Source organism: Phalacrocorax carbo, chromosome 2 (genome assembly GCF_963921805.1).
Source record: "Phalacrocorax carbo chromosome 2, bPhaCar2.1, whole genome shotgun sequence".
NCBI classification, from domain to species: Eukaryota; Metazoa; Chordata; class Aves; order Suliformes; family Phalacrocoracidae; genus Phalacrocorax; species Phalacrocorax carbo.
Window position 1 is genome coordinate 110,353,648 of NC_087514.1, and position 25,822 is coordinate 110,379,469.

The window sequence follows — 25,822 nt, forward strand, 5'->3', positions numbered from 1 at the left end:
GAAGTCAGAAATAAACATTAGCTACTATACCTGAGATGCTAAGGAGAATTTGTTGTTGTAAAGCAAAATCTTCATAATGCACTTGTATTCTGTTTTAAAATAATATATTCTTTCATCCTTAAATCTTATCTAGCAATTAAGCAGACTAATCTAACACACTGTAGGCATATCACTTTTTGGTGTGGTAAATCTGCTGTTCAAGTGTTGCCTGGCAATCCAGGAAGGTTAATCACATGTCATTTTGTGTGGGTTCCCAGGTATCTCCGGAGTAACCCAGAGCTGCCAGGTTGTAAAGCGATTTTACCCTCAGGAAGTGCTGCTCAGCAGCTTAGATAAACAGCAAGTTAGTAGGAAGACAAAACAAGGCTCTGAAATCTCTATGAGCCCCTGATAGTCCTTGAGGTGCTCCAACTGTAGGCTTATTTTAACGCAGTAGAAAAGGAGAAGCAGAACTGAAGTCATATACCTGTAACACCTGTGCTTGACAACAGCACTGTTAAGAAACTCTTCTGTGCATAGATTGATTCTTGAAGCCAGAGGCAGGAGAGAGGGGTGTCCACAAGATGTGGGCTGCACCAAAAGCTGCTTTCCTTTCCAGGATCTGCCTGCTGAGATCAGAGGGACCCTCTAGAAACCAAGAACCCAACAACCCAAGAACCCACAAGCTTCCTGGGAAAGCTTCCGGGTGCTCCAGTACTGCAAAAAGATTACACATCTGTTCTAAGTGCTTTTCCCCCATTGTGTTTGCACTACTTTTTGCTGGTTCTGTACTTCTACCACTCAGAAGCCCCTGTCTAGGGGAACACTGCTGGCCAGTTAAAACCATCAGAGCTTAAATTGATACACATGCATTGCCCATCTTATTTCTAACCCCAGCTACACCTCATGCTTGCAACATAGTGGCAATGCACTTCATAATCAAAATCGATTTTGTTTCTTACAATGTGACTCATTTTCTTAAAAAAAAAATAAATTCCTGATATCTTTGTGCATTTTATTTAAAATTATTTTTCCCTTGATATTTTTTAAAAAGTTATTTTTAACTTTTCCTTTTTGGATCTTCCGATCAATGAAAATCACTATTGAACTTGTAAGGTATCCCAGGCATGCAAAAGTCAGTAAAAAAAATAAAACTAAGAGTCATAGAGAAAGATCATCTTTAAAGATTAAATAAGATTTGTTCCACTTTTACATTTGAGGCCTGAGATGCATTTACATTCAGGTTACATTTTTATTATTATTATTATTGTTGTTATTATTTCCTGATTAGGTGTAAGAAAACAAAAATCACACTGAGGGTAGTCCAACACTGAACAGGTTGCCCAGAAGGAAACATCATCCTTCAAGACAGTCAAAACTTGACTAGACAGGGTCTAGAGCAACCTGTTCTACCCAGGCCTGCCTTGAGCCAGCAGTTGGACCAGACAACCCAAGATTATTGAACGAGCGTGTTCATATCTTTCTTCTAGAGTGAAGTGGCCACTAAGAAGAAGCAAGATTATCAGCATATGCAGTCCAATCATGGAAAGCTGCCTTAAAACGGCCCCGGAGTCAGAAGCAATCAGACCCGTAGCTCTTAGTGCTCAGGAATGAGTCTAGAGCTACAGATGAGCTGTGACAGCTCACCCCACTTAAGTAAACACCTCACCTCCATGTATCTCTGCTTCCTGCCGCTTCAGAAGTGAACAAGTACCTGCCAGGCACACAGGCTCTGCCGCCAAGGAAAAGGAAGGGTCTGGAATAAACACTGCTGTCTACTCTCAGAGGTCTCACTGCAGCAGCTGTTTTTGGTAAAGGAGACTCGGAAAAAGTCTGCAGGCAGGACAACTTTTAAAGAGAGAACACATAATGAAATCAGCATAGATAATTTAATGGAAGGGGAAGGACAGAAAGAAACATCATTATGGAAATTTAATTAATAAACAATTACAGCAAAAGTATCTATTTCCAGGTTGGGGGGTTTTGTTGTTGTTGTTATAAAAAGCTATTAGCAATGAGATATGGGAGGAAATTATACCTGCTACTAATGGGGTAAATTATTGAAAGGGTTGGAGAGTAGCTTGGATGTATAAAACACTACTAGTCTGAGGCACTCAAGATCCTACTGCCAGTATCAAAGACCTTGCAGAGAGATGGTTCTGCTGGGCAAAAGTGTTTGAACTTGGCAGGGAGACAGTAATTCATCCCTGCTGACCTCCTGCCCTCTGACTAAGTCTATTTTGGATATAAATGGTGTTCTTGAATATAGCAGTCCTATAGCAGGAAACCCTGGACCGGAAGTAAGATGACAACAGGGCTAGATTTACTAGTTAGCAAGAAAAGCCAATTATCAAAAGGCTTCCTGCTGTCATATGTGCACTTTTTCAGAAGCAGGATGAGCTATTACAGGTCTACACCATAGATATGATTCTGCCTTCCTCATGGAAGGTCAAATAAGTTTTTCTATCTAATAAAATTGTCCAAACACCATTGTATGAGTTGGATAAATGCTGCCATAACCACTAGAAGGAATGAGAGGCAGAGGGGCTGGCCATCACCAGACAATGACATCACAGGGTTACAACCAAATTTCTGTATTATGCAAAGGGATTTATCCTGCTTTATACCTGGGGACCCTCCCTCCCCTCCATCATCAGAAGCATTCAGGTTGGATGGTGTTGAGATCTGACACTGACAAGACAGCCTCCTTGTCTCCTGCATAATGTTGCATCCATGAAGTGAACTTATATCCTTAATTATAAAAACCTGAATACAGTACTTTTTCTTGTATTTAATAAAAAAGGAACTGAAACAAGGCTCAGTACCTTACCACTTTTTTGGAGTAAATATGACCTTTTGATGCATGTGCTGATACCCTTCCAATCACAGCTGCTTCCCATTTCCACTGCATTTCTCTTCTGTTTTTCTACAAAGATAAAACCACTTGATCTGAAGTCCATACCTGGGCTCTCTGTACGTGGTTGTACACAAAAGGTGCTGGGCATGACAGCACGCAGAGGCTGCATACGAGCAATTCTTACTGAACTCGGTGGGGGCTAACTTGGCTTGCAGCAGCTTCAGAAACATGCCCAATGGAAATATCCAAGGGGAGAGCATAGTGGCCCATGTGCAATGGAGCAAATAGAGGGGATCTATCTTCCCGGGAAATTCCACTAGATCCCTAGACAGCATCATCCAAAACAAACTTTCTAGAAGCATTTAACAGTGGCAAGGACTAACTGATTTGTGAGTCAAAGATGACACTGTAATCTCTTACTGTCAAGAGTAGAAAGATTATTTTAATGGATCGATACAGCTTAGATAATGTTTTGTGACCGATAAAGTATGTGACTTTAGCACCCACTGTGCAGGATACTAACATCCAAAGTTCAAAGCAGCAAAACAATAGGTATCTGTTCATGCATTTATCAAATACTATGTTAGATGAGAAAAATACAGCTACTAGCCACACTGCTGGATTTCAGGAATATCTCTTCATTTCCTCAAGGCATGATAGTCACTGTGGTATCCTGAGTGATACAAAAGCTAAAGCAGATAACACATTACATGCACAGGCATTCTGAATCTAAAGCAAGTACATGTCTGAGAATACTGCTGACATGACAGGAAAAGCAAAGTGAACATGTACGTGAACCTGTATTTTCCAACTTTGGCACCTACAGCTAGATTCCTCCAGCTCTGAAAGTGAAGGTGTACCATCCCCCTGGCATGCTGCCAGGTACAGAGGTGTCTGATGGCTTTTACTTAAATTATCCTGTCCCAGGGAACAACTACGTGATAAACAAGTGACTCTAGAACTGCTGAAGGATGTAGGCCCTACCTGATATCTTCAGTAGGACCTGGAGAAGAGAGAGTGGTCCAGACCAGACCAGAAACTATAGCTGCCCACAAATTTAATGCTGGAGCATGGAAAGCCACGCATTCCCAGCTCCTGACAGATTCAAGCACGAACTGCTGTAAGGGCCACATAGCCTCTTTTCAATCTCCTGGCAGTGGCAGCACTACTGGCTGCTCCCCAGTCCTTACCTGTTTCTTGTGAAGGGTATTAAGCAACAAGCTCCTGCTTGGAAAGGGTGAACTCTTTGTCAACTTCTCCCTTACTTTAAGATCAAACGAGCCTGAAAGAAGGCCAATGTCCCCCCAAAAACAGTAAAAATTTTCTGTGTCCTCCCAAATCTCCAAAGTTAGGAGAGTTAGAGCAATTAGGGACTGAGCAGATGTGTGCAACAAAAAACAGTAACGGGGATGAATAAGACAACGTGATAAATGAAGGAGAAGAGAACAGGAAAGTGCCGTGATTTTTTTTCCCCTTGTTATCAAGCATCTTCTTCCCAAGACACAAAATGACATGGTTTCACATCTCACAACGAGAGGCACATCTGGTGCCTCAGGTACCACTTGGCAGTAGGTTGCACCTGACCTGGGGGCTGAGCACCCTCACAAGGCTGTGCTCTTCTACCACTCTGGGACACAAGGTGCCAGGCACAGCTGGGGGTTGACTCTGTGGTCTCTGTGCCCAGAACACAGGGTCACCCAGCAGCACCAGCACAAGTGTCATTCTGCCTCCAGATGTGAGACAAGCCTAGCTGCAGGGGAATGACAAGGCTGTAACCAGCTGCACTCAGCCAGTGAGATGCTTCCACAAATATTTGTCTTTCCTAGCTAGAGGATTGGCCAGACAACAGTCAGACTGTTGGACTGCAAGGGAAGTTACTGCTGTCCCTTGACCTGATAACGTCTGAGAAAGAAAACAACAAGCAGATCTAGCATGCTCACAGCTGCTTAAAAATAAAAAGTGGAACAGGAAAGAGGGGTAAAAATCCTGGTTCCTTCATTACCACCTTTTCTGAGGCTCATTCTGACTTTGATAAAGCCGTAACAGCCCTACACAAACCCCTCCCTTCTTTCCAGCAGAAGAGCTTTCAGAAAATCTGTTCCTTAAAGATCAAAAGGAAGAGGGACGTACCACATAAAGCAGGGTACGTGTAGTTTCAGGGTATCACTTTTAAATAATTCCCAGTAGTTCTGACTGCAAACAGAGTAGAGGTGGCCTAAAATTACCAGATGAGACACTAGCAGAGAGTATGGAAACTGAAGTATTATCTGGCAAGTCACTTTTGACTCTGTGCCTTTGTTTCCACCTCTCACCTTTTAATCTATCTTTCTATCTCAGCTTTGGAGCCTGGCCCTCAAACATTTGCATTGAACTTATACCTTCAAAAATCTGGCCTTAGCTCTTTAGGAAAGAAACTATATTAGTACACAGAAATGAACACCTGCTTTTCATGGGAAACGGTAGACACTACCATAATAAAAAAAAAAAAAAGGCAAATAACAAATATTTGAAAGTTAATAAACAAGAATAGATCTGTGCATCCAAACCAGGTCCCAAATGCCCCAAGGCTCAGTGTAATTATCACTAAAACGTCAGTTAAATGCTACGGCAACTTCTTAACTATTGCCTTGGGAATTAGATGATGTTCAGTCTCTGATGCATTGATACAATGTCTATGCTTGCTTAAGGTTAAGTAGCTGAGACATGAGACCACGTAAGCTGTGGTCTCTCTGACTGGAAACTACAGCTTAGTGAAGGAAGGCTTACTCTGACTTCAGCGTGCCTAAGATCAGGCATTAGTTCTCATTTAAAGCTTTCCAGTTCACCTTGAGAGTGCTTTCTGAAACTCCTGTTACCAACCTATCAGAGCTCTCACTTCAACCTCAGCTTTCTGCAAGCAGAGATTTTGTAATTTCTTTAAGCACTGCCATGAAAAGCAGAAAGACTTTGTATGAGAAAAACTAACAGGAAATGCAACAATGGCAAAGATTAAAGGTTTGATCAAAGGATCCAAAGCAAAGGGTTCTTGAGGAACCTCAACAGCCCTGAACTGGGAAATGCCTTCATCCAGGCTCAGACTGTGCTCCTCTTCCCAAAGCTAAGCCTGGCTCAAATATGAATATTAAACTACTATAAGGGTACCAGGCTGAGGAGAAGGAGGAAGAATTTAAAAATTGTGTGTAGGATGGAAGATAACAAAAAAGCATTGATAAGACTACTACATGTGCAAGGAGATGAAGAGAAAGAACCTCAGAACCATGGTATGTCTTCCTTGGGAGAGAGACAAGTAGTAGATGCACCCTTTGGGGCACAAATCTCTGTTATTGCTTCATACCTGGTTCTTCTCTAACACCTTTAATTGTTCTGCTAAATAGACTTCACACTGTTGAAGATGCTTCTGTGTTGCTCCAGTTTTTACCATCTGTGGACTCCTGAAGGTTAAAGTCATGCAGCATATTCTAATTTGCTTAAAGGTCTAGCAGGATGCACTTCAACAGCCTTATCTTTATTTTCTCCCCATACTCACTCTTTCTTAAAGCAAAATGCATGCGATTTGAGAGACAATAGGGTAATGAAAATGGAGACAGGAAATTATTTTAGTGGGCTAGACTTGTCAACAGCCTGTCCAGAAAAAGCAAAACTTTGCAAATACTCCAGCTTCATTAAAACTTTTGTTGATATGAGTGTGACTCTTTTATTTGGAAATATCTAAGACTGCAAAATCCTTCAATTACTCATACTTTGAAAGCGGCCTTTATACTGCCTTCCTAAAGCAATGCAAAAGGTATATTTTCTAGAGAGAGGCCCAGGTGAAAGGGCTGATTGTTTATCAGTTTTGGGGGCACTTCTGTACATATTCCATAAATGCACACATATATGGCATATATTGACCATGACCTAGAACATATGCCTTCTACCTGCAGATGCACCAGTATCTCTCAAACCTCTGACTGTAGTTGCATGCTTTTTTTACCATTATTTTCTTGCTAGTCAATAGGAATAAATAACTATAATTTCTGTTTTCTGCAAGGCCTATCATCCGTCTTTGCTATTAGTAATTTGCAGCAACAACAACAGCAACAAATTTCAGCAAACAACTGCTGCATAAGCTTCCACATGAAAGTGCTGCACAGACGACTGGTTACACTTGGAAATGGTTTTCTTAGCTGCAAGGTAGTCAAACAATCTACAGAAAAGCCAGTAGATTAACAGGGGTCCCATGTATTTGACTATCTTCAATGCAATTCTGAACAGTGTCAAAACTTTTCTCATTATTTTAAGGTTATGCTGGTTTGATACTGTGCTTACAGGACAATGCTACCTCACACCTCAGTGAAATGGTCTCTTGCATGCTCTCTTTCTATTGCTGTGTAAGCCAGAAGAGAGTGCCCGAAATTGCATTGCAGCAGAGCATGCTTACTTTCCTGGAAAACCCATTATAGGCTGGTTCTGTCACTGCAGTGCCTTCCAAGTCTTAACACAAAGTATACTCCCCTAGTGGCACATAGCTTCTCATCCCTCTTCCTTCCTCTTCCCAAACCCCAACATTTCATGGTTAGAGTGGATGGTTACTGTTTATCACTGACTGTCATAAAACCCCAAATTGCTAGACTTCTGCAGAAATGCAAAACTGGCCATAGTGCAATGTTGTCTCGGCAGCTGTTAAGGCTTTTTGTGTGCTGGGTATTAATAGGAGATGAATTCTGTTCTGCCGGCATTCTTGCTGTAATTTGGAAGCAATTCCCTCTCTGGCTCACACCAATTACATATCTGTCTGGCAACATTATGTTGCAAGTTTGTGATATGCAAAGTGGAAAGCCATACACTTCTCTGGGAAAGATATTAGTCCCTTTCAAGGTGAAAAAGTAGATCTCTATAAAACAAACCCAAACTTTAAATGGCTGTGGTATCTGAAAATGCTGTATGGGTATGCATTAAGAAATCGCATTTGTTTTGAAAAGTGATGGGGCTTTCTAGATGGTCTTAAATCAGGCTATCAGGAAATTCAAAAGCAACATGTATTTTGCCCAAATATGCCCAAAACATAGAAGCATGTTCCAAAAAACTAAAGCTATTTCGCATCATCGTTTACCTACCATACAAAAAGCATTTTCTTAACCTAGTGAGATTTTAAATATACTTTAAAAAGTAACCTTTAATGACTCAGACCGCACAAGCCGCTGAGAGTACTGTGAAAGTATAGCTTAAGCAACTGAGAAGCATCTGAAATTGTTGAATTTCAGTTGTATAGAAGTACAAGAAGTGCAGTTAACACACAAAATGGTTTCAATTTCTTGCCGTGCTTTCCTTTGTGTTTTCCACTCCTGATGCACTTCTACAAATCTCTTACAATATTGCTAGTTTCTTTTTCCCATAGCGGCAACTTGCGCACAATTTCTATCTAGTGTGGTCCTCCAGGTTGGTTTTTGCCAGTAATTACCATTACAACGGCATCCGATGGAAGATTTCTGTTGTGATAATCTGCCACTGTGAAGAAATTACCTTCCAGCCACTTTTGCCGTTACTCACTCCTATTCCAGGTCCCAGACCATTGCAAGCAAATTATTATCTATGGTGGCTAGATGTCAGTATACTGTTAAGGACCTAAATAGTGGGTTTATGTATAATGACTACAGGTTACATAGTTAGACTGTCATATTTCACTCGCTTGTTAATTTTAAAAGATGCATGAAAGAAAGGATAACTAATTGGGGAACATTAAGGCTTTTGAACAAAACACTCTCAAACACATTATATATGCCTCCAGATTCAAAATACAGAAAATGAGTAATAACTCTCTATTTACTTGACCTCATTCCTAATGCTTCTTTTTTCATATAAATGGGAATTTCACTGTTGCAAATCAGCCAATCTTTAATACCTTTTGTTTTTTAATTTCCCTCAGATAGCTCTGTAATTTAAAAAAAAGTTCAAGAATGTCTAAGCTCTTTACGTCAAGTGGCTGGCTGGTCACAGCATAAGGGTAATGTCCTTAAACGTGGTACAAAAAGACCCAGTGGGGAGTCCTAAAATCTAAGTGTTGGCAAAAGAAAAACCTTGACTTCTGAGGTTGGAGAGGATGATCCCCATGGTCCCTTGATAAGAAGCCTGTTTTACCTGATGTAATAACACCACCAAAAATGTTAAACCTTTATGCACTCCAAAACCAGGAACCGAACCAGTCTGTGTGGGGTGCCTGAAGTTCTTGGGAACTTTAAATTCTTTAGGTAAGTGTGGCCAAATAAAGAATCAGCCTATGATTTCTCCTTGTATCATGGCTCCTGCCAGCTATGGCGGGTCAAACACTGAAATGTATACCATAATGTTTTCTAAAGCCCTGTGTAGTTGATAAATTGCCACTATAGACTCATGTGGTGAACAGAGACAAGGTACAGATAGTTACGGGAAAAGAAAAAGCAGAAATTAAGGGCTGCCTTCGCAAGTGAGCTACTTTGTATTATACAGCATTAATGCTATAATCAGCAAGACTCCAATCAATAGCAAGTTAAGGGAAGTATAACGTAATGCATAGAAAAACATTATGGATACCTTGAAAATAAACTACCACATGGTAGCTACCTACTATGCACCTTGAGAACCACTAAATAAAAAGACTACGTATCTCAGGAAACGTCTGAGCTACACATTAACAGAAGCTAAGAATACTCAGCTAGAAGACTCAACTAACACTCGCTTACCTTTATAACCTCCTCAAGTCTATGCTATTGGCCATTTTTGGAGACAGGACACCAAGTCAGGTTAACTTTGGACCAACATGGCAATTCTTATACCACATTACCACGGAAGATACCCTTGCCCTCTCCTCCAGGTTCTCTCAGTTCCGTAGTGAATAGGAAGAAAAAGAAAATAGGTAACTTAGGTGAGCTTGATTTTGATGACCAGTATCTTTCCGATTCCTGCAAATGTCACCATATTATGTGCTATGCAACATAAAAGGAAGATCTGATCTCTGTCCAAAAAATGGAAGTCTGAAGGACCATCCTCTTTGGATAGAAAATACCTGAGGTTTTCAGACACTGCAGTTTTTAAGATAACATTTAATCACTGCAAAGCTGTGTACTTTTATATCTAAGTCTCAACAATGAGCAGGAATCCTCAAATATGCCTTTGGATATATAAAATTCTCATACATCAATATTTTTCACCGCTTAACTTCCCACTTCAAGAGTCAAGTGGCTGTAAGAGTATCCTCATGTGCTGTTATTTACTACTGCCTACTTCATTTTCTCCTATTTTAATTCTGGACAGGGCAATGATTTGTCCTTGATGAGTGCACTGGTACATAATCTCAGGGCTGAGATTCACAACCTAACCATGGCAGCATAACAAATTACCAAGAGGCAGCAACTCATCAAGCGTGGGCTGCCCAACCACAGTGTAATACGACTTAGTTTTAAGCATCAGTGAAGGATGGTTATGCTAAGTTACATTTTCTTACAGTAGGGCAAGTGAAGAATGTGCATGCAATCAATTAACAACAGCTACTATGTCTCAGCTAATGGGGGCAACTTATTAAGCTGACATAATTCATTGTGCAGTTGAGCTCTCAATGAAATGTGGGCCACCTGAAGAGGCTTTCTCCTAAGCATTTCTCACAACGCCGCTATTTGCTGTTGTGGATTAGGCAGGAAAGCTACCAGCAGCCCACTCCCACTCTTCCTCAATACACCAGGGTACTAAGGCCTCTTCAAAACCCAGTTCTGGGATTTTATATCTCCTCCCCAGACTTCTTTAACAGCTAAAAGAAAGCATGATCAGTCTCATGGATTAATAACAACAGCTCAAAGAACCAGCTGCAAATTAGAGTCTGGTTGAAAGGTTAGATCCTGTAATGTATTTCTGCTCCTAAACCAGGATAACTAAAACCAATATTCTTATATATTAAACAATTTCCAATAAATGTATTTTTCAAAACACAGGATATAAGCATCTTGTATGTCCTGTAGATGTTTCAGCAACTCCCTTAATTCTTTAGAAGACCATTCTCAATTTAACTTAACACTAGGAATTACAGACCATCAGCAATGCTTCATACTGCAGAGAGATAACCTGTTCCTAGGACTGAGTATCTGTAGAACGTCTGCATGTAGCATCCTTGCTGATACCAGATACTTAAGGTCAAAATCAGAGATTAATCTAATCATGTGTAACTCATATTCGTTCCAACTCCTTTAGAATTTAGGTTATCTCAAAGATTCCCTTGATTGCTCTCAAATTCAGACTGCCTTAAACAAATATACCTGACTGTGATGCAATTTATATATGCTTTTACAAAACTTCTGAATTTTGCACAGAAGGCTAAGGTAGATCATTGGAAAGATTCAGTGCAATTGAAAAACTGAAATTGTTGCATGCTAGACTCCTTCACACTTAACTCCTCCTTAAGGAGTGTAGCTCTTTCACCATAGATATTTTGCTATGGATGTCAGTCCACTCTTTTGAGTACCCTGTTTCTGTTCTCCAGGGATGACCATTAATTCCATTCACACTAGCACACAGTAAGTCTTTGAAAGAAGAGGAAGTACTCAAATGGTCAGGCTCATGCTGGTCAGGGACAGCCAAGCCTGGAAGTGTTAACTTGCTGTACAAGGTACCTCGTACTTTGCAGAAGCAAATTTAGTTTGATCCCTAAGGGGCTGGAAAAGAGTTACACTGCATTGCATCAGATGCCCCAGGTAATACATGAATATAATGAGGAACAATTAATTTGAAATCAGTGTACCTTGCTGCCACTACATATTGTTATACTTTTGTCAGTCTAGATGATGATCAGAACTCAACCCATTTTACCTCTGAATCCACCTGAACCTTGTGGAATCCGCATGTACCATAAAGTTTTCCAGTTAAAAGTCAGTGTGAATCTTCCTGGAGGGAGATTATGTCCCCGAGTTCCTCTTTTCCTTAATACCATATTAAAGTGAATGCAGCTCATTACTAATGATATAGCCCAAATAACGGGAAATGGATTAAAACTTATTCATAACTGTATTTAAAAAAAAGGTAAAGAAGTCAGTGTCCACAAAATTTATTTGCTTGCAGAAACTGTAGTTTTCTACTCCATAAAATTTTCAGCTCCTCTCAATACATTCAAAGATTTTGGTAACATTTTTGGCCTTTCTTAAAGAACATATTTGGCATAAAAACATCATAAGAACAACTTAAGCACTTCAAATATCCTTCTGCAGTGAGTGAATTATATCATAGCAGGATTGGAAAAACACTTACGCTCCACAAAGTAAGAGCTGGCATCAATCTTCCAGATAATCTGACCACGGTGAGAGCCATTGACGCCACGGTTCTTGTAGTCCAAAAAGTTTTCGGACAAGACCTCATCTATAAACAAAGAAAACAGTCTCATCAAGTGCCTGTTAGGACAACATGCATAGCAGAGAGTCAGGCTAAAAATACGCCTCTGGCTTGACAGCACATACTAGAGCTGCTAGACAGCTTGGCACCATGTTGAGAAATAGGCTTTTTCACTCATTTATATTTTTGAAAAGTGCAGCTCTTATTAAAAATCACAGCTTTTCCTGAAATGTAATTTTAAAAAATACATCCCTATATAATTTTCAAAAATGAAACCATCTAGCTTAGCATGGACAAACCCCTACCTAATTAAACATCATTATCTAGCTGTAAGACAGAACGGTAAAAAAAAACCACAAAAAACAGTTACGTGTAGGCATCTGTACTAACTCACTTGTATCACAACACATGTGGTTATTTCTTGCAGTGTATAGCGAAGGGTATTTATTTTCAAAGAATCCCACTCACTGGGTGCCTTCACAGCTCTTGGTCTCCAAACCTGAATGATCGATCACAAACACTGTCCCCTCACAGTGTTTTGAGACACCTACCAGCTGACAGACTACCAAGGTGACCTTCAGAGAAGTCAAGGAGTAATCTATAAAAATTAATAAGCTCTAAAAATTTGTTGAAAATCAAGGCTGAGGAAGCAACCGCCCTGCACGCACAGGGCTATGTGTAAATAGAAGACAGGCAGGCTGTGAGCCTGAGGAGTGGCCTTCTGGTTGTCCACACAAATAAGTTTTTAGTCTGCTTCCAAGTTTCACTTTAGACTGCTTCAACAAGCTCTTTTCCAAGCTGATCTGCAAGCCCTAGGCGGCATAGATGTGAGCAAACACATCCTGACCTGCAGGCAAGGGCCTTGTTCTTCACCCTTTTTTATCTAACAGCTTAAAAACCAGCCAGTGAGACAGTGCTGCAGCCTTAGGGCCACGCTTGCTGACTTACTAGCTTACGCCAGGCTTTCAAGCAAACAAAAATGCTCATATTGCCACCATACCAGGCCAGCACTTATAGTTTTGATAGTCACTAAATACAAACAGTGCAGCAAAAATAAAATAGACTTATGGAGACATTTACAGCCTGTCACAGGGAAGCAGGGCTTATGGGCAGTGGCCTCTGTGGGAGCTCAACATGGCTGTGAACTCAAGCAGCAGAAGCAGTGACCCAGGATGGGCCTGCCCATGGCCTCATTGCTCTGGCTTCAGGGGGATGAAATTGATTTTGCATCTGTGACCTGCCAAAGCAAAAGGCTGTGATCTCTACCTGTGTAGACCAACCAGCAACCTCCTGGATTTTTCCTCTCAGCAACGAGCACAGTTTTAATTTTAACAGAGATTTGTACAAAAGCACTTTGATCAACTCAGCCTTGCCACAGAAACAATCCTGTGCGGGTGCTGAGACTCAGTTCTGAAGACAATTACATTAATTATTTGTCACCCTAAAAGCTGAGGAAAAATGTGAACCACTCAGTCTGAGATTAAAATACACCAATGGTAAACACTGTGAAGCTATCATGCAGGTCAATGGGAAAACGAAAATGATGCCATACAACAAGGAACACTGTGCCTGATTGGCAGTGTGACCAACTGCTGAGCAGAAGAGGCAGTGCAACAGACAACTCGAATTCTAACATATTAAAATATATAAACACAAAAGTTAAAGTAGACTTCTAAACCAAAGGAAACCACACTTTCACTGAAAGAATAAAGCAGCAAACGGACGCCAGTGTTGTCCCATTGGTTTTACACAGTTGTGCTCTCAAAGAAGGTAGGTAAGTGGGCTACCCACACTAAACACTGTGGTGCCACCCTCTTGAGGGATTTACAACAGAAATCCTTTTAAAGAGATCATTAATGATTGCCATGGATAATTATTAATGGCAATGCTATCTACAATACTTTTCCCCATTGGTGACTTGCTAATTGTCAGTAATTATTTCACTAGCTGTGTTTCATGCTCTGTATTGAAGTGGAAATCTTTCAGCACATTCATATAGCACTTCTCTGCAGTAACCCTTCAACGGTAAAATCCTCTGGTATGATTTCTGTTCTTCCTATGTACTTTATAGCTGTTTGTGTCTTCTTTTAAATGCCAAATTATATATTAAAAAAGCGCAGATAAGTACACACTATTGCTCTCAGAACTTTGGCTTACTAATGACTACCTTCAGTAAAGGACCATCCTGGATACATTTTATCCAGAATTACGCCCATCATTCTGTGGAAATAGGGACACTTATATACACATGAGGAGATTTAAACCTATGAACTGCCCCTTTTGCTCTGGCAGGGAAACACTTCATACTTAAAGGTGAGCATATACTGAAACATTGCAAGTGAGCTGCAGCCTGGGAGGCCTGCCCAGCCCCTTGTCCTCATGGGAGAGCATTCCTCAGCTCAGGCATGCCGCTCTCTGCCTTCATCACTCATGATGTTTATTTGTCATATTTAGCCTCTGTAAGCTGCTGGAGATGCTCCAACATCTGCCTTGTTATTAAGATTTATGGGTAATTACTGTTCCTTACCATGCTTGCTTAAGGAGGGTTAGCTGAGCTAGACTGGATGGCCTTGCTTAAGAAATCACAGACATTTTAGGCCAGAGTTTAGTGGCACAAGAGATTCCGGAATCAGATTTAAAATGCTGTGTTCATACATAGTATCTGTGGGGGCCAGCTGGCACTTCCACTGCATCGGCTATTGTCTGCTTCCCACAGCTGGCACAAAGGCAGTGTGAACTCTGCATCATGCAATCTGTCTAATTTGACAGAGATGTCGACATATGCCCATACCCAAACCAAATCACATCCCTATTGCGAGCTGAGCCAGCAGGGATGACTGCAGAAAGTCCTTTCCTCCTTTATGATGGAAACATGCAGGAAGCCTGGAAAACCAGGCTGAGAAAAAGGACCATTCTCCAAAGGAAAGGGATAAGCAAGCCGGTCTATGGTTACAGCTGACAGGTGAGATCATGGGAAAACTGGAACAAGCTGCTTCCACCGAGTAACATCTGCACGCTGCCTCCTGCTGCGGGGGGCAAGAGACAGGGGTGTGCAGGAATGACAGCGTCCAGAGCAAAAGGTCAGGTTGCAAAGTGCATCAGGGAAGGGACATGCACATGTAGCTAGTCATGCACACACAGTTTATGGACAGCGGCCACTGATGAAATACAGGCTTAGGCCGTAGGAAAGATATTTCAATATGAGTTTATGGAGCTCTGCAATATGCAGGTCCCCCCAAGTAGGAGCAGTGGACCCTTTCAGTATAAAAACATATTTGGAAATGGAACATATTTACAGATGTCATGATTTAGAAATTCAGTATGTAGATCCTTCTCATGGCCAGATGTAAGCCCTGTCTGTCTCTTTTAAAAAGCTAGGTAATTCCCTCTTTCCAAAGAGATAAAACTTATTTTTAGTCCAGTAAATATTTATGTTAGTTGGGATTTTAAAGCCAGACAAATTTTAGCTCTAGAAAAATACATGCAGGTCCAAAAGGGAAATCTTTCTCTTTCAGTTTTTGAAGGCATGTATTTTTGGAAAGTGGAAGATAAGAAAGAAATAGCCCCTGGCAAGTTAAAAATAGCAGTAATTGAAACTAGTCAGGAGGTTGGAATGTATGAATACGCCTGATCAACCTGTTTTAGTTGGCAGGTGATACTATTCCAGGCATGCTATTCCCTGAACATGAACATTATGTGTGTAGCACATTGACAAAGAAAATTGTGCATGTGAAATACACAGCTGTTAAGTGCACTACATATATGTGCATATTTGTGTACATATATTTATCAACATTCATGCCATATGTAAGTAAAGAGACAATATGGTATGTTAAAGAGTATGTGCAAAGGAAAACAAACTTTATTTTCTTTATTATTCTCTACTGAGAATCCGTATAACAAAGGAACTGACCTTAAAAACATGTTGCATCTTAATTCCCAAAGGTAGATGGTGAAATGCTTCATTTCACCTCCACATGAAATGAAGAGCAGAATTAATGATGCTCCCTTTCATATATTTCAGCCAGCAGCTAATGGCTTTTGACATTTTTCCAATGAAGCATTATAATGCATCTCTCTCGCTCTATTTTTGAAATGAGATTAACCTTTAAACTAGCCCTCTGCTTAGTTGGCAATCCACTGCATATCCTGGGTTTGGCTCTGCCTGGCCTAAAAGCAAACACTTTGTGACCACTCTTAGATCTGTAGCTTCATTTCCCTGGATGGTAAACAGCTGATTAATTAGGAAAGTGTCAAAGAAAGAGGGCCTTTTGAACATCATCGGCCAGTCCGGGAGCTGGAGACGGAGACAGCGAGGGCATCTAAAATGGGGAGCCAGCAGACATTGTTCTCTGCTTCTCCCCGCTCAGGGACACACAGAAGTGTTGGTTGCCTCTCACTGGTGAGGGAAGGCAGCTGCAGACCCGCAAAGCTATGCTGGATCAGCAGCAGTCAGACCTCCCACATCTCATACAGTCCCTAGAGGAAGCGGAGAAGGTGATACACGACCAGGCGCCAGGCAGCCGGGGCCTGAGCAGCAGCCAGAGGGACCAAGGCACACTAGAGGCAAATATCAGCAAGTGCTTTGGGAACCAGCAGCAATTCTTTGATAGAGTGATTGTCCTCACAGAACCAGATACCTCCAAGCACAGCTTTTTACTGCTAAAAATATTCTGCACTGTCACTTCCATGCTGAGCAATCCCAATATACTTCACAAGCACTATATATAGAGAGAGATAAAGAACTATGGCCACCAAAGAAAGCTATCTTTCAGATGAAAGACAGTAACCAATTGACAAAAGGCATTCTGTTCTTCAGAGGAATTAGCGAAAACGTTGATAAAGGCCACCCCTCAAAAAGATCTGTAAAAAACATAATGGGGACTTCATGTGCTGTCAGCAGCCTACACTAAACAGACAGGACCTCGGTATTTGAAAGCTTGCCTGAAATGCCCACAGAGAAGCAAACAGATAGTCAATACATCTTCCTCAGAAGGGCTGATGGAGTTCAAGTTACAAATAGCTGAGTGACCTTTTTGGTCAGTTTGGTTTTACTCAATAGGCCAAAATGAAAAACTCCCCTTTCTCAAGCAGTATTTTGCTGATATATATGATCAGCCTCTCTTTCCTCATTCTCTAAGAGTAACAACTACAAAACAACCTGGGCTATGTTCAAAGCAACAAGTAATTAACATGAGGAGACAGGAACACAAAGTCAGACAGGTGCCTGAACTTGGTACACTATTCCAGTCTCTTACCCATCGCTAATTTGATTTAGCACTACATATTACAACACTTGCTTTCTATAAACTTAATGCAATTATGGCATAAAAAATAGAGGCTACACTTCATGTCTTGATCCCTTATGAATAAGAAATGCTGTACTCCTGATATTACAGAAGGACTTAAGAGTCTTTACCTGAACAAATTTCCTTTAGCTTGAAATTTAAAAGTGCTTTTGGCCAATATGTATGTCTATACTATTGACATATAGTTAGTAAAATGCTTTTAAAAACAATTTTTTTGCACAAAGAAACAGAGGTCTGGTTGATCTGTTTTGTAATTTACACGGAAAGCTGCAGGAAAGCAACATTGTAAAGGACAGAATGTCAATAAAATAAAATTATTTTGCAAGATAATACAAGCGTAAGCCATGGATAAGCTTCAGGTTTTTATGTTTCTTCTCTTAGCACCCGATTTATCACCACAAAATGATGACAACAGCCTCTACAATTCCCAAGTGCAGCTCATAGTGAGTTGTATCAGGCCATGCCAGTGTTTCCTTTTGCAACCCTTTAGCACTGCAAAACCTACCCCTTGGAAACTGCTTCCAAAGACTTGTACAATACAAGTGGTCATCATTCTGCAGAAGAGGAGCTATTAATGACAAATGTATGCAGAAGATGCAGATACCAATTTCTTATTTACAAAGATACCACAGTAAAAAAATGAAAAAAATCACAAATAATGGCTATAATTATAGGCGTTGATAGGAATGTTTCCACTGAGTTCAGCAGCTACAGATCCAGTTCTAACATGGATCAAAATTTCACTGTTAATTCATTTGCCAATTTCTGTTGCAGACAATGAATAAACTGATTTACAGGTAGCATCCTCCTTCTATAGGCTGTTAGGGAGAAGAGTTCTGGAAAACAAGGGCCTAATCCTTCATTGGTGCTGAAAGTGCAGTCCTTGATCTAAAAGCTATGCATGTGCTTTTTTTTAAATAAATTGATAGTTCCATTTTAGTCCCACAAAAATTAATCCCTACCCAGTTAAAGAAAAGTAAATTGGGAGGGAGAAAATGTGAACGAGTAGACAATAGGAGTGAGAAGATGATGTGGCTAGAGAAAGACCAAATGAAAGTAGGGAGATAGATAAAAGAGCATAAACTGTAATAAAATAGGGATAGAGTCGGCAAAGTTGCAATAATTCTTGGTCACTGAGGGCAGAAGACACTGACGTAAGTAAAACTGTTCCAGGCACACGGAAAGGAGGCATGGTAGGTTTAAAACCTGAACCACCTAATCTGAAGCAGAAAGAATTACACGTAAAACACAAAGGACACCTGTCATCTACTCCCAAAATCAAGGAGTTACAACTTTCAACAAAACACTTTTACGTTTGAAGATGTGGCTTAATTTCAGAGCCATATATGACATTATCCTTTAGCAGTTCATCAGCCTCCAAATTACTGCTGGGAGATACCATTATGATCTTTCATGACACCAATACCAATAAAAAAGCAAACAAGACTGCCAGTTCCAGAGACCCTATTAAATCTTGGGACTGATATGCCCATGGGTTTTCAGAAGGCTCTGGATGAACTGTGGATCCAGTCCTTCCTTGCTGTCCTGCCCTCCTTGCACTAGAGCTAACCACACTGAGAGTCTGAGCGCTGCCATTTGAAGGACTTCCTCCTTCTTCACTGCAACAGCGGAGCCTCTGGCTAAAAGCAGAGCTGATGGCAATGGGCCCTATTCTTCTATGGTATCCCTGAGGTGTTTGGGATCTGTGCTCCAGCACAACCCATGACTCATCTATTTCTCTCCCAGCAACCACAAATCTTCTGCTGAAAAGGTAGACAGAATGAGGAAAGAAAAGAGCTGGGCTGGAGCTTAGCAATAACAGCTTGTGGGGGCTAAAACACCCATAGCAGATGTTAGGTTGCAGTGGCATAGGCATCTATCAGGTAATACTGGTGTCATTTGGTTCTGCACGCACTTAAAAGTGCGATAGTATCCACATAGCTCTCATTGCTATTTCACCTATGCCTGTCCCAGCTACAGACTTCTGCTTTAAAGCTCTTGCACTTCCAGATTTCTTCTCACTGCTGCAGCAGATGGACCACATCTGAGTTTTAGCACAGCAACAGCTATACCTCAGCTATGCATTGCACAAAGTTCTCCACAATTAATGACATCCAGCTTGTGCACAGAACTGAAGACAGGAAGGAGGAATCCAAACAAAGATGATCAAGACTGCCTCAGTGCATACAGAAAAAACTGAAGATATGCAACGTGTGGTGAGGTACAGCATGGAAGAGTTTTCTTTGCTTGTTTTTAATATAGCAACAGTCCCAAAGTGTTCGCAGTCAGTGGAAGCCTCCCCATTGACTACAGCACAATTTGGAAAAATGAGGATTAGGAGGAAACAGTGCTCCCATGAAATTTGCTAGAAGATACTAAAATAAGAGATGCTACAGGCCCAAGGCAGTATAAAGATATGATATAAAGGGACATAGGACGATCTAAAATGTGAACAAAGATGACACTTGCCCAGGTTAACAAAGTACTTTAAATAGGGGGGAAATAATTTGCAGTATTTGAAAAATGGGCTTATAGCAATGTTGAAAGACATAACAGCAGACAGTAAATTAAACAGGCATTTGTGATCTGATACAGCAGCAATTAAAAAAACCCGAAACACAACCAAACACAACTCAGATGTGTGCACTGAAGCACCACAGTGCAAAGAACCTCTTGAGAATCTGGAGTGATTTTATCTGAAGAATGGTATTCAGTTATAAGCTTATTATAAAGTGGAAGGTCTTCAGTGAAGAAAAAATGTCTAGGGCTGGAGAGATCAATGGATGAGAAAGATTACAAAAGCTAAATGTATACACAGTCATTACAATAGTTGTGAAGGGCAGCATGGGACTATTTAAATGTTATGAACAGCGTGTTTAAGTGTTATAAACAGTAAGGATTGGGAATGATTTAGTTTGGCTTAGAAAACTAAGAAAAATATATGCTGAACCTTCAAAATCCACATGGCTAGCTTCACAACCTCTACAGAACAAATCTTTCTGCTTTAAGCCTTATCCTGCCAAGAATTTTATGTTTGTGCTGTCCACTGTTTGAGCTGTGATTGATTCTACCCAGTCACTGGTCTGAACGTGCTGCATGGATTATGCTTCTTTTGCAGAACTGAGGCTAAAACCTGGTTTTCTGTGAACCAATATCCCACACTGACTGATTTCTTCAGAAATGCTTTAGTGGGTGGTCATTACTGGCTTCATTATCAGTCTGGGCTATATAGCAATATGGGCATTCCTTGCACAGCACAGAGGCAGTTTTATCCAACACTAAGAAGGCATGAGGCTGCTGTACCCCCCCAACTGCATTATTTCCCTCTCCTGATATTCAGGATGACAGCTGAAGTGGAAAACTCTTTTCCACCTGTTCACCTAGGAAGAGGTCCATAATACCATAGGTGTTATTTTATGGAGAAATATTTTTTAAAAATGGGAATCTTCTGGCACACAGTAAACACTTTTACCACGTAAAGAAAGATATTTAAGGAAAAGAACTGGCAACCTACAGGCTTCTTTACCACAGCTTCCCTAAAAGACCATAAAGCACACCACCACTCCACTAACTCATCTACAGAAGCTTTTTGGTGCATTGCTACTAACAACGTTAGCACCACACAAATGACAGAGGTCAACCTTGGAAGCACTGAAAGGGAGAATGGCTCAGAAGCCACGCGTGTTGGGAATATTCAGAGACCCTTGCATTTAAGTGTTGACTGTGCCTACTAGTAAAGAGGTGAACCAGAGGGAAAAGCTAACTGTTTTCATGTCACACTTGGTGGGTCTGGAAACAGCATATCCTGGCTTCATCTGGCTGAAGTGGTCCACCAGATACAGAACTGGGAAAGGCAAAAAGTGACTCAGCCTGATAAAGAGAAGTCACTTTCACTGGATTCAGGAGCAGCCAGGCAAAGGCAAGCCAGGTTGGAGCAAAGAACTGATATCGCTGCACTTAGGTATTGTAGGCCTTGGCAGATATATAATACCCTCTCTGTTCAGCATTTGTGCAGGCTTTCTATTGTTGCCTTTTTTTTTTGTTTGTTTGTTTTTTTTATCTTATGACAGGTTTGCTCCTCTGACACTTTCTGTTCCTGAAATAAATAGTGCTGTGAATACTGTCTGGCCACTGGGCACCTCTGTTGATGTTTTAGAGAGAGGGCAGAATTGCAGGTGTTGAACAAAACTTAACTTGCTGAGGTGATCACAGCCATCCATGGCCACCATCCCCAGCCTGGTAAGAGGCCCAACTACAAGATGATATACTGAGGAGAAGCCCTAAGAGCAGAGCAAAGTTCTCTTCCAAAGGCCATAAAAGGACTGGGAAAATGGGTAACCCCAGGACACAAAAAATCCAAATATCAACAAAATTCACTCTAAACAGGCACACTGTGATGAGTTTTGTTTTACAGATGGCTATATCTGAAGCAGAGAGGTGGAGCAACCGTCCAAACATAGAAGAGCCTGAATCGGGGACTAGAGCTTTAAAACACGGAGCCGCAACTCCTAGCCTTATATGCACATTACTATTTCCAACATTTTCCACCTCTGCTGGCAACGTGTGACACTTTCTGCTTGTATGCATTGGATGTTTGGCAAAATAGCTGTACAAACAAGTCCTGATCCAAGTCTGGCGGCAGGAAAAATGTAGCTCTTTCCACTTGCCTCAGTGGGCAGTACAGCAATACAAGGCCCTCTAAGCCTAACATCAACCCGGAAAGTTTTTAAACAAATGTTCAAATGTCTATTAACCAATAACTTTAAAAATTAGATTTGTCAGATTACGGCAAATTGCCATTTTGGGAGAGAAATAACATCAAAGGCTGAAACAGAGGAGGAAAACATGCTGTTTTAAAGTTAAACTTCAGTCACTAATTAGGTCAAGACATTCCTACTTAAATAAATTTGAGAGGAACTACTCTATCAAAAGCCAAACACGGACAGGAAATTGGACCCTATGAGATTTGTGTATGAAGAAACTTTTAATAAATAGCCTTTAATAATGTTTTGCTTTCCCACAAGGAAATGCTGAAATAAAAAAAGCCTAGTGTATGGGTAAGAAGAGTATAATGTTAGCCCTGATAAATTCCCAGCATCAGTGTGCAGACCCTGGAGCACACGATTCTTTCAAAAGTCTGGTTTAAATGTTTCTCATTTCTCATTAGCTACTCTACATCAGATATGGAGATGATGACAGAAGTGAAATCTACTAGCAGCTAAAATGCTACTGCAGTAATTATAAGATAGCTCTTTATCTACAGGCAGCTGCCAGCAGTCCATATTAATTTATCTAAGAGGCTTCATACTGTAGCAAATAGTAATAGTAAATGAGATAAGAGAAATAGAAAAGTTTTGAGATAAATAACTGCAAATATTCCATCTGTCTCGAAGTAGCCATTAAATGAGAGTTCTTTTAAAAAATATACAAACACACTATCCACAGTATTTATAACTTTGGTTTGTTTTCACTTTTTTTCCCAGTGTGCATTTTCTTTACACATAGCTTTTCTACAAAGAAAACTCAAATTCCTGAGATTTTTAAATAGCAACAGAGCTGTGTTATGTTCAAATTTCTCAGAGAACTCTTTTTGACTGTTTATGTGTATTTTTGATTGTGGATATGTCTCTGAAAGACTGATGTTCATAATACTAGTTCTTTTGGGGGAAGGCAAATGCACATCTCAGGTGAGTTGTTACAGAACTTAGAGGTTCCTCTGCATATCTCAAAGCTCATATATAGTATATACAAGGGGAAGTTAAAACATCTCTAAAGTTCAAGTTTGGCAGGAATGATATGTAATTCCTACTCCTGAAGTCACAATATGTCTTAAACACACAGAAAGGCCCGTTCTTCCAATTCCCATATGCACTGAAATAATAATGTCTATATTTCAAAGTCAAAATTTACTATTCTTCTTTCAACTGAGGAGTTTTTCTATGACCCTTCATCAAAATCACGTGTGTATGGATGTTTTCAAGCAGCTACAGGTAGATAATACTCTTTTTTGCCATGAGACACATGACCACCTTTTTTTTTTTAACACTGTTTTAACAGAAATTGACTGGCTGCCTAGTACTTTTCCTGATAAATGTTAAGTCTAATAAACAAGTCTAAATTCTTCTGCAAAGACTGTTTTCCAGCTGGCCACCCTTAGGATTGTGCACATGGGCTGAAGAGGATAAAAACAAATATCTTGTGATAAAAGGAGCTGTGGCTCCTCTACATGAGGAGCAAGCAGACACAACTTCCATGCTGGGCAGACTCCCTTAACTCGTCTTTCCTGCTACTTTCACCTTTGAATAGCATCCCAAAAATGCCCCATCTTATCAAAACATATAAGCTACATGATTTTTGCTCTTTTTCTTTTGGAAGCTTTTTATATCACCTATATTTCCCCACATTTGGATCATCTTTGTTCTGAAGCCTACAGTTTATTGGATATCATCAAAATTTTCGTGATGGCAGCGGTGGTGAGAACGGACTAAGTTTTATGCATTTCAAAACCAACAACCTCACAAAATTATTTGGAGGTACTTCCTGGAATACTACAATGGCAATGATTAAACTCCCCTAAGGTGAGAACTGCCTTCTGTTTTGCTTTTGTTTAGCCCCTTCCTGGGATACCCAGCAGCTCCCACAAGACAAATAACAAATACCAACTCTAATGCTCCCACACCGAGTTTTAAAGAAAATCCACAACACACTGCCTGATACCCCAAGGACGCAAATAATTTCTTGTTGTTCTCATGACTCACCACAATATTAAATAGTGCTACATTCAAACCTTTCAGCTCAAATTTCACCAACCCAAACAATCACAAAAAGGATTGGGCTGTATCCACAAGCTGGCTTTGAGACAAACACTAGAATGACCAGCAGCAACGCAAGAGTTAACAGTGTTGCCATGCAAGTGGTAATAATAGGCTTCAACACTAATCCTCCATTGAGCAGACTGGGAAAAGCTCATAGTTTCTTTGGTTCTTTTGTTCCAGTCTGGCTGCTAATTCAAAACATAGTCATATATCAGTTTACATTGTGAAGGTCATACCCACAAGGCCAGGAACAGGAGTGCAGGCTCTGTGCAAATGCACACACAAATCTAAGCCATTAGGGATCTAAGCCACTAGGATCTCCTAACCCTGTGGGCTGGTCACAAACACTGAACACAGGATGCATCAGTGTTTTCTTTTAGGTCAGAAGCATGCTTTTGTAGTGACCCTTCTAATTATCCCCACTTGGTCACCACCAGACTGTGTGGTGACCTTCAGGCACACAAACTGGATTCTGCCCTGATAAAGCTAAACTGAAAGACGCACTACAGTGTCTCAAGGGCATTCTGTCTGCCAGACTGAGACTGTTCTAAAGCCAAGCCCCCGAAATGCATTCAGCAGATGTCTGCTTCTACAGACCCGTTCCTACTGGTTCCCCTTACTTTGTTAATGTGGATATACCCATAGTGCCAGTTTCCTTCCGAGATTCTGAGTGTTTTCATTGTCAAACTAACACCAAAAACCAAGTGATCTTCAGAGTCTCCCATGTTCTTTCTTTAAGGGAACGACGACACCAAAGCTCACCTTATGTTAGCTTTTGGGAGGGGAGGAGTGGAAAGACGGGAAAGGAAGAGAAAAAAGGGAATGAGGGGTTCTGCTGCCTACCATTTTCTCAGTTATTTAGATTGGAGCCTCAGAGGCTGGAGACAAAACACCTTCAAAGCCACCAAGGGTTAGCTGTTGGTTTCTTGGGGACTAGACACACTATTCATTTTTCATTTGGCAGTGATGTTGCTTGGAACAAGCCATTGACTATTGCCATTAACACCAGGCATTCAGCCAGCAGGGGTGAGGATACACTTCACAATTTGTACTTCTAATTTAGTGGGGTGTCTGGAGCAACATCGTGTTTGATGCAGTAAATTAAGCAGGAGTAGCAGGGCAGATTTTTCTTTTGCCCAGTTAAATCTCTGTGTATTCAGGTTACCTATTAAAAAAATTTACAATGTGTCTTCACAGCCCTTGATACCATCTCTGAGCAATGAAACCCGGCTGAACAAGTTCATTCAATGTGAAACAGCTCTATGCACTTTCTGTTGACTTCAGACCACCAGAAGGTACACTTTGCCTCTTTTTACTGAAGCATCATGGTCTTTCAGGAGTTGCCCATGCTACTGCAGAATAGACTTAGAGTGCTTCTTAGTGCCTAGTACTAGGGGTTGCTGTGTCTTCTCATCTGTTCCAGTAAAACACTCAACTGCAAGCTTAAACTGTAAACATGAGTAATTCTGTTACGGCCAACAAACCAGACTGCTTTCAGAGCATCTGTTTTAAATCCAGCCTCTGTTTTTTTCCTA

General features: G+C 40.7%; 1 protein-coding gene across 4 annotated transcripts in view; it reads right to left on the minus strand.

Moving 5' to 3' along the window:
• HECW1 (HECT, C2 and WW domain containing E3 ubiquitin protein ligase 1) overlaps positions 1-25,822 on the minus strand; it is a 273,075-nt gene that overhangs the window by 155,327 nt on the left and 91,926 nt on the right. For all 4 annotated transcript variants that reach the window (XM_064443833.1, XM_064443832.1, XM_064443830.1 and 1 more), the window contains one exon: positions 12,083-12,190. In XM_064443833.1, the coding sequence (XP_064299903.1) occupies positions 12,083-12,190 (108 nt within the window). The remainder of the gene's footprint in view (positions 1-12,082; positions 12,191-25,822) is intronic.